Raw genomic sequence first — 9,783 nt, forward strand, 5'->3', positions numbered from 1 at the left:
CGACTATGGCAAACGAAATAAGGACTACGAATTGAGGGCATGCACCTGAATGTCCGGTCCCTTAATGGTGGGAAGGTGCCGCTGCCTAACCGGTTGATGTCCTCGTGAAAATAAAGGCTGACATCACCGACGTCGAAGAAATGCGATGGACGGGACAAAGACAGAGACGAATAGGTCCTTGTGACATTTACTACAGTGGCCATATAAAGGAGCGCAAGTTTGGTGTTGAATTCGTGGTAGGAGAGAGACTCCGTCGCCGAGTACTATCATTCACTCCGGTGAATGAACGTCTAGCCACAATCAGCATCAAAGCGAGGTTCTTCAACATATCGCTGATCTGCGCCCACGCCCCGACGGAAAAGAAGGACGATGTGACCAAAGATGCCTTCTATGAGTGCTTGGAGCGCGCTTATGAAGGCTGCCCCGCTACGATGTCAAAATCGTGCTTGGCGACTTTAACGCCAGGGTGGGCAAAGAAGGTATCTTTGGCACTACGGTCGGTAAATTCAGCTTCCACGACGAAACATCCCCAAATGGGTTGAGGCTGATTGACTTCGCCGGGTCCCGAAATATGGTTATCTGTAGTACTAGATTCCAGCACAAAAAGATTCATCAAGCTACTTGGCTGTCTCCGGATCGAAAAACTACCAACCAGATCGATCATGTTGTGATAGACGGAAGACACATCTCCAGTGTTCTAGAAGTGCGTACGCTCCGAGGTTCTAACATCGGCTCGGACCACTATCTTGTTGCAGCCAAGATTCGCACTCGCCTCTGTGCAGCAAAAAACGCACGTCAACAAACACAAGGAAGGTTCGACGTCGAAAAGCTGCAATCAAAACAGACTGCCGAACGATTTTCTACTCGGCTTGCACTCCTGCTCTCTGAGAGCACTCATCAACAACTCGGTATAAGGGAACTGTGGGATGGCATTTCAAACTCCTTACGTACAGCTGCATCCGAAACCATTGGTTTTCGGAAAGTGCAAAAGAACAACTGGTACGACGAGGAGTGCCGCGTCGCAGCGGAGAGAAAACAGGCTGCCTACCTCGCAACGTTACGATCGACCACAAAACGTGCGGGATGGGATAGATACCGAGAGTTGAAGAGGGAAGCGAGACGCATTTGCAGACAGAAAAAGAAAGAGGCCGAAATGCGTGAGTATGAAGAGCTTGATAAGCTGGCCGACAGGGGTAATGCTCGAAAATTCTACGAAAAAATGCGGCGGCTTACAGAAGGTTTCAAAACCGGAGCATACTCTTGTAGAACCCCCAAAGGTGATCTAGTCACCGATGCCCAGAGCACACTTAAATTATGGACCTCAAGCCTGCTGAACGTACAACGCCAGGAGAAGGCGAAACCGATTCCCCAGTCGACGACGATGGAGCAGACGTTCCATTACCCGACCATGAAGAAGTTCGAATATCATTTGCCCGCCTGAAGAACAACAAAGCGGCAGGGGCCGACGGATTGCCGGCCGAGCTATTCAAACACGGCGGCGAAGAACTGATAAGGTGCATGCATCAGCTTCTTTGTAAAATATGGTCGGACGAAAGCATGCCCAACGATTGGAATTTAAGTGTGCTATGCCCAATCCATAAAACAGGAGACCCCACAATCTGCGCCAACTACCGTGGATTAGCCTCCTCAACATCGCATATAAGGTTCTATCGAGCGTATTGTGTGAAAGATTAAAGCCCAGCGTCAACAAACTGATTGGACCTTATCAGTGTGGCTTTAGACCTGGAAAATCAACAACCGACCAGATATTCACCATGCGCCAAATCTTGGAAAAGACCCGTGAAAGGAGAATCGACACACAACACCTCTTCGTCGATTTCAAAGCTGCTTTCGACAGCACGAAAAGGAACTGCCTCTATGCCGCGATGTCTGAATTTGGTATCCCCGCAAAACTAATACGGCTGTGTAAACTGACGCTGAGCAACACGAAAAGCTCCGTCAGAATCGGAAAGGACCTCTCCGAGCCGTTCGATACCAAACGAGGTTTCAGACAAGGCGATTCCCTATCGTGTGACTTTTTCAACCTGCTTCTGGAGAAAATAGTTCGAGCTGCAAAACTTAATAGAGAAGGTACCATCTTTTATAAGAGTGTACAGCTGCTGGCGTATGCCTTAACACCCGCGCCGTTAGTTCTGCTTTCTCCAGACTAGACAAGGAAGCAAAACAAATGGGTCTGGCAGTGAACGAGGGCAAGACGAAATATCTCCTGTCATCAAACAAACAGTCGTCGCACTCGCGACTTGGCACTCACGTCACTGTTGACAGTCATAACTTTGAAGTTGTAGATAATTTCGTCTATTTAGGAACCAGTATTAACACCACCAACAATGTCAGCCTGGAAATCCAACGCAGGATAACTCTTTCCAACAGGTGCTACTTCGGACTGAGTAGCAATTGAAAAGTAAAGTCCTCTCTCGACGAACAAAAGCCAAACTCTATAAGTCGCTCATAATTCTGCGAAAGATTTATGGTCCTTTGCGCGTTGGCCACGGCGAATATCGCATTCGATGGAACGATGAGCTGTACGAGATATACGACGACATTGACATAGTTCAGCGAATTAAAAGACAGCGGCTACGCTGGCTAGGTCATGTTGTCCGGATGGACGAAAACACTCCAGCTTTGAATGTATTCGACGCAGTACCCGCCGGGGGAAGCAGAGGAAGAGGAAGACCTCCACTCCGTTGGAAGGACCAAGTGGAGAAGGACCTGGCTACGCTTGGAATATCCAATTGGCGCCACGTTGCGAAAAGGAGAAACGACTGGCGCGCTGTTGTTAACTCGGCTATAATCGCGTAAGCGGTGTCTACGCCAATTAAGAAGAAGAAGAAGAAGATTGCGGGACTTATGGAGTTATTTTTAATTCCATAACAACTCTGCACGTACAAGATAAGATGGGTGTTTTGGGTCGTTATCCTGTTGTAAATAGAAGTGACCACTATTAACAGCCAATTTAAGCACATTTAAAATTTAATTTTTTTTCTTAAAATGTTTAGATACATATGCTCCAGTTCGGAACACACCGAAGGTAGCAAGCATTTATGGTGCGCGAAATTACAGGCGAAAAAAAGAATAGTAAAACGGCACATGCAAAATTCAGCTAGCAGCGATCAAAAAAGCAAGCAAAAAAAGTTTCAAATGCTACCGCTGCGGTAAAAAGGAGAATTTTGCTGCATGGTGCAAGGAAAGGCAAAACGCAAATAAAGATCAGAGGGACAGCAACGCAGATTTTTGCAAGCCGCGTAACAATATTGTTTACATATATTAAAACAACTAAATTTTGATCTTTCAATACTTAATAAGGTAAATTAAGCCTGTTAGTTCTCAATTAATAGATGTTTTAATCATTTGTAATTGAAAATTAATTCTATTTTGCATCAAATTACAAATCGTTTCTAGAAATATATTTAAATTTCCCATTTGCTTTGATTTTCATTGTTTTAAATTTTTATTAGCTATCTTGAACGGCGGCAACGAATTCCTCCGTTTACATATATTTTTGGTATAGTTTCAATCTGGCCGTTGCAGTCATTCCAATTGCAAAACGTCAAAATCTACCCAATCCAGTCAACTGTCAAAGTTCGGTAGGTGAGCGGTTTTCACATTTCCAGTGACAGGAGAGTTATGGATCTCTTTTATCTCTGCTTATAGAGAAGATCCAACAACGGACAAGCGTGTGAACTGTCAAAAGCTAACAAAATGTGATGAGGGTGTTTCACCACACCTAGCTCATAAGGAGAAATTTTAACAGTGGCGCGTGAACAGAGTGAGCATTTAATGAAAATTATGCTCAGAAATATACATTGCTATTACAGACGCCTTTTGCTTATATTTTTATACGTTTACATGCCATCATATTAATTGATATGATTATGATTTTGAGTATTTTTGTGAATACATGCAAAACTGATAATATTCTAATTAAATTATGCTATTTCCACAACAATAATTGTAGTTAATGTACGAAAAAGAGCTATTTTTTAAATATTTCTTTTGTTTGATACTATAATATAATTTCATATGTGAATATGTTTGTATATATGCTATATATATATATATATATCTACATATGTATGTGGCATACTATCATAATATCCTAAAAAACTTAATATATTACAATAATATTGTATGTAATTTACATTTCTTCACTTAAATTTTCATACGCATCTAGATATTAGCACATAGTTACATATATAAATACATATGTAATTAGACTTCCAATTCAAATCGTGATATTATCATTTATTAGTAAAAAGTGTGCGCGCACTGCTCTATATGTGCATACATATGCATATGTGTACGACATTGCCGCCCAGTTAGAACAGTGCCGGTCATGTTACCAAGTGACATGCCGGTAACGCGTGCCGGTTTAATTGTCACACTTTCCTATCACGTTCTTAAGGGCGAATCAAAAAACCTCCGAAAACTTTTGTATACATGTGATTTTTTTATCACCTTCTTGAGCACACATTTTCTGCTACAATAAAACTATATCCTCGCTACTCACACTTTAGTTAAATTTAAGGCAAACGGGGAAAACTGGTTCCAGGAAAGCGCGACGCTGCATGCTATACTAGCCTAGTGGTTAAACGCGCGGCTTGGTATTCCATGAGACTCGAGTTCGAATCTCAAAATAAAAGATTTTTTATTTTTTTTTAAATTTTTTTTCAAATTATTTTTAACAAAAATTACATTAAAGTTTAAATTAAAATAAATATTTCATTATTAATTCAATTCCTGCTTTGCAATGCTTAAATATCTAATGCTTCTTAAAATCTAGTATGTATTAAAATAATTATTTTTAATAATGTCAGAAATACATATAACTTTTTATTAAATATTTAAAGGGTTCACTCCTCAGTTTTCCTCTTCCTATAAATTCTTTGTTTGTGCCTATGGTGGCTCATTTCAAAGGCTTTTCGAACTTGGTTTTCGAACATTGCCAATACATACGTTATGAATGAATCTATAAAAAAACATAATGAAAATTACAAATTAAAACAAATAATTGTAAGTAAAATTAAATAAAAAACAGAATTTACCGTATAAAATGTTGGAAACCAGCAGGAATTTGGAGAGAGGTTGCTTCCCACCCCTACCGTCCCAGTTACATAAATAAATAGTTCATCAGTGTACAGACTTCGCAACACATTATGTACACTATCTGAAGTACCTTTTATCCTCAAAACGAATTGTTTCTGTAAATAAAAATAGTATGTAAAAACTGAATTGTTTATTGAAAAAAGTTTATATATTACTTACCGTTGTAGCAGCAAATTCGTCGCATTTCAATTTTTCGTCCATTTCCAAAGCTGCAGCAAGCGTATTTAATGGTAGGGTGGAAGCAATTTCGGTTTGAACGTTGTCGATATCTTCACCAGTCATTCGGCATACCGATTGATGAATTTTGCGGATGAGGACCTTGCATTCACGAACCGTTTTTTGCTGCGCCATTTCTTCACTTTTATGAATAATCTGAAAAAGAAACAAAGAGACATGTAGAGAAAAATAATAATGTATGCATATAAAAACTGTTCACTTACATTTTCTTTTAAATGCTTATCGATTTTAGTTTCCAAATCGCATACCCTCGTCGTCAAATCGTCAGGCTGTTTGGAAGTAGTGGTTAAAATGTCAATAACCTCTGGAAAAAGGTTGGAAACATAATAAATTAAACAAATTTAAAGAAATAAATTATATGGATGTTAGATTACCGTTTCCTTCCACAGGTCGTTTTGAAATGTTGACCTCTGTATTGTAGCAACCAGACGTGTTAAACTTTTTACGCTTTAAATGTAATTGGTCTACAATAACAAAAACGTAACAATATATTGAAACGAAATTTTGTAAGTTTACATATATTTACATACCTTTTGCGGGAGTTGAAGACGTTGTTGGACAATCCTCCAAGTCAATTTCGTCAAATATATTTTCCATCTAATTGAAAAATAAACATTGGCAGTATCAAAGTTCTTTTCCAAAAATTTAAGAAAATGTAATAAAATGAGCCGAGAAAAATATATGTACATAAATACTTAAAAATCCTAATTTGAAAATTTATGAAATGAATGATGTAGAATGGGTATAAGGAGAAACTTTCCCTCATGTGGAATAGAGAAATATTTGTAAACTATGTCGTCTTTTTTGATTTTAAATACCTTTTTATCTAATTTCTTCGCTACTAAAATACCTAAACCCGATGACGATTCTAAAGGTTCTTCAAAATAATTTTCAACATCTAAAAAACAATGTGCAGATACCATAACGCAACCAGATTCGTCTGACATAGTTACTACTTTTATGGGCCCTAATTTTTCACTAAAACAATAAGAATCTTTTTCTTTTTTAAATTCTATATTAAATAAATTAATTTTTAAAGTTTTGTTGGGTTCAATGTTTGTATTAGTTCTTTCATCAAGTCTTAAATGCAATTGCTGAAGGATTTTATTCGGTTTATTTATAAGTTTTTTTAAATATTGCATATGGTTTTCAAACTTATAGGCTGAAAACTGATCTAGAGGACCGAATTGCTTAGTGCAGTCAGTTAAATGCAGTAAACCATGCACGTTATAACTAACTAAATGGTATCCGTATATATTCCCTAACAAATCAACGAATCCTTGTAATATTTGTTGGGCAACGTTAGCTTCAGTACTATATGATTTTTCACATGATAACAGCCTTTCCTGCGTGCAATAATAAAAAATGGTAGTAATGGTCACTACTAATACAATGTTTTAGGACAAATATGCCTATATACAATAAAAACTGCCTAAACTCTGTCGCTTTCCAATTGCTGATGTCATCTAAACTTCTACATATCCTGCCAAACTCAGAAGGAACTAAATTAGAGAGAAAAGTTATTTTTTCGTTAATTTTGCTTACATTTATATTCCCTTTTTTAATTAGTAATTGAAGCAACTTTTTACATACACCAAGATCTACAAGATGCATCGGGTCTAATGGAAATTGGGAGACCATATTGAAATTAGCTAATTCTAAAATGCTTTCTCTAAATTTAAATGGATTAATATGATGTGATTTATCAATTCTATTTTTAAAAGACAAGTCAGTTCTTAATTGATTAACTCGTTTTGAAAAACAAACTCTTCTCTCTTTGTATTCTCCGATTTGATCGCATTTCGAACAGCTGTTTTTTCCAGTGTGCGATTGCACACCTGTGACAAAAGCTCGAGCGGGAGAATCACAGCAAAATAAACGAATGTTAAATTTCTTTTTAACGGAAGAAGAACCTACCTGATGACCGTTTTCTTTTAAATAAGCTACTTCTTCACAAAAGCCTTTTAAGAAATCGTTAATATTCCAGGGTTTTTCTGTTCCAGAAAAACATGCTGCTGTAAATGGCAATTCGTTTGGAAAATCAACGATGGACGCTAAAATTGGCCATAACACCTTATAAGAATTTTTGAATAATCTAAGACCATCTATTCCTATATCAAGTACAATGCTATCTTTTATTTCAAGGTGAGGAAATGAATTTTTCTCAAAATAATTTTGAATTCCTCTATATAAAAACGCGCCACTTGGAACGGTTTCAATATTAGCCTTTTTTCTACTTGTACCTAATAGACTTTTTGCTATTAAGGGCAAATCCACTAAACCTATTTTTCGCAAGGTTTGAAGCAAATCAGTCACTGTATTGTGGGACACTCTATTGCGTAAAGCCCAAGCTTTTATTTCTTTGCATTTATCATTTTTCACTACAATATTCACATTGTCACTATCACTATCAACGGTATCTTGGCTGTCATAATCATTTAAAGATACATCTACGGAGCTCAATTCTTCCACATTTGAATCACTATCAGAATTCACATTAATACTACATATTTTGGCAAATTTGGAGGCACTGACATTAAAAGCCTTTTTTTCTCGGCTCATGTAAGCACTAAATGTATTTTTTTTTCATATTAAAATTTACTCCGTTTACTCACCTTTTCAAATTATATATGGACCACTTTTATAATCACGTTTTTAATCACTTTTTTCATAAAATATAACCAAATTTAATTAGAATACAAATTTTTAACAATTTAACACGCGTGCCGAATTTCTTTTTCTTTGAATTCGAATTTTCGCAACGAATAAACGAATGTAAACAATAATGTTATCATGTTGTATACATGCATCGTTTTCCATAAACAGTGGCAAGTCCGAAATCAGTTTGTCTTCTTTTGTTTTGTTTTTATAGAAAAGATGTTGTGTGAAGAGCTTGTAATATAAAACAACCAAAAGGCACAGCGGATAGACTCTTTACGCAATTAAATGATTTGTGAGGGTGTGTTAGTAATAAGTAAAAATTGTGTAAATGTGTGGGAGTTTCGGTCAAGCAGGTTTTGCTGGGGAACAAATAATGTATACACAAACCAACATCCAAATATGCGTACACATGTAAATATGTCACCCACAAAAACTACAAACATTGCTTTACAAAAACAACAATCGTTTCAAATAGCATCATACATACTTATATGCGTACACATGTAAATATGTGCGTATGACATTCCCACACAAATAATGCGTACTCAACATACATACTTATATGCGTTCACATGTAGCTATGTCACCCGCAAAAATTACAAATATTGTTGTACAAAAACAACAATGGTTACAAATAGCGTCAGCAGCGTCACAAGTCAATATGGCAGCCAAATAGTCGATGCTCAAATTTGTAGAAAAACACCTAACAACAATATTTTCATTCATGAACGCAAGCGCACTTTCAACAGGCAAACTTGCTTCATTCATAAAAACAAACACCATTACATCTCTCCGAGCATGTATTTGCCTACAAGCGTCTTTTCGCGACGATGGCAAAAGCTAAAAATCATAAATTTAACAATTTCTGATATTTGTATGAGAAGGAAAAAGTGTCAACGCCGCAAATATAAGTATTCAAATATATTAGAATAAAATTGACAACATAGTTTATTTGTCGATTTTCGAGTCAAGAAATGTATCAAAAATAAATATAGTTTAAAAAAACTAAAAAACACGCTTTTAAAACATATCAAACTAAAAAGTGAAAAATAATTCCTGCATTATTGTGAGAAAAGCGTGGAATGCTCGATATATGAAAAATATGTCACCAAGCATATTCTAGGTTTCAGCACCACTTAAAAAAGTTACAAACAAACATATATACATACATACCTACAAGTGAAGCTAATAAAAGCGTATTAAAAATATTCAATATTCCTCTTATTTATGTGTACAGTGATTCCCGGTTAAGTAGTACTCCGTTTAAATGAAAATCATCCCTCTTAACTGCCTATATCTTGCTGCATCTCACGGTTTGTTTTTTGAAATACATAGAAATTATTGTTTTAAGTACCACTCGCTTAAGTATTCGCACTCGCTTATGTCCCATATTATATTTTTATTTTGAACAAACCACAAAAATTTGTATCTTTGATTGTGGCACATAACCGGGATTGACTGTATTTGTCAAGGAATGTAAAAAATATTGTTACGCGGCTTGCAAAAATCTGCGTCGATATGTATGCAAGCTCATACAGAAACATACATACATACATATTTACGCTGGTTTGTTGGAGAAGCTGTTACAGCGGCAAGGGAAGCAGTGGCAATTGGCGATCGTTCGTTTGTGTTTTCTACCAACAACACAATGTTGTGACGCTTTGTCGTCGCGTCAAAGTGTAAACACAATGGCTACGACAGACTGCAGCGGCACGACAGTGAACTGAAAACGTCGTTGTTCATCTTACTACATGTACATTT

The 9,783-nt window shown here is 36.8% G+C and overlaps 1 protein-coding gene across 1 annotated transcript; it reads right to left on the reverse strand.

Annotated features, from left to right (window-relative positions):
* Positions 1 to 4,859: 4,859 nt before the first annotated feature.
* LOC126767175 (uncharacterized) lies at positions 4,860 to 6,033 on the reverse strand. Its single transcript, XM_050484754.1, has 6 exons — positions 5,892 to 6,033; positions 5,736 to 5,825; positions 5,565 to 5,665; positions 5,284 to 5,496; positions 5,064 to 5,219; positions 4,860 to 4,987 (listed from the first exon to the last, which is right to left on the reverse strand). Exons 1-6 carry the CDS (start codon positions 5,956 to 5,958, stop codon positions 4,976 to 4,978), a joined length of 639 nt encoding a protein of 212 aa, XP_050340711.1. The 5' UTR covers positions 5,959 to 6,033; the 3' UTR covers positions 4,860 to 4,975.
* Between the last annotated feature and the right edge of the window lie 3,750 nt (positions 6,034 to 9,783).

Source organism: Bactrocera neohumeralis, unplaced genomic scaffold (genome assembly GCF_024586455.1).
Source record: "Bactrocera neohumeralis isolate Rockhampton unplaced genomic scaffold, APGP_CSIRO_Bneo_wtdbg2-racon-allhic-juicebox.fasta_v2 ctg4496, whole genome shotgun sequence".
NCBI classification, from domain to species: domain Eukaryota; kingdom Metazoa; phylum Arthropoda; class Insecta; order Diptera; family Tephritidae; genus Bactrocera; species Bactrocera neohumeralis.

What these genes read in the sequence shown, in the direction of transcription:
- LOC126767175 (XM_050484754.1), bottom strand. Translation starts at nt 5,958, where the DNA reads ATGGAAAATATATTTGACGAAATTGACTTGGAGGATTGTCCAACAACG. An exon ending in GTCTTCAACTCCCGCAAAAG is followed by an intron (nt 5,826 to 5,891) that starts GTATGTAAATAT and finishes TTGTTATTGTAG; the next exon opens with ACCAATTACATTTAAAGCGT. An exon ending in ACGAATTTGCTGCTACAACG is followed by an intron (nt 5,220 to 5,283) that starts GTAAGTAATATA and finishes TTTTATTTACAG; the next exon opens with AAACAATTCGTTTTGAGGAT.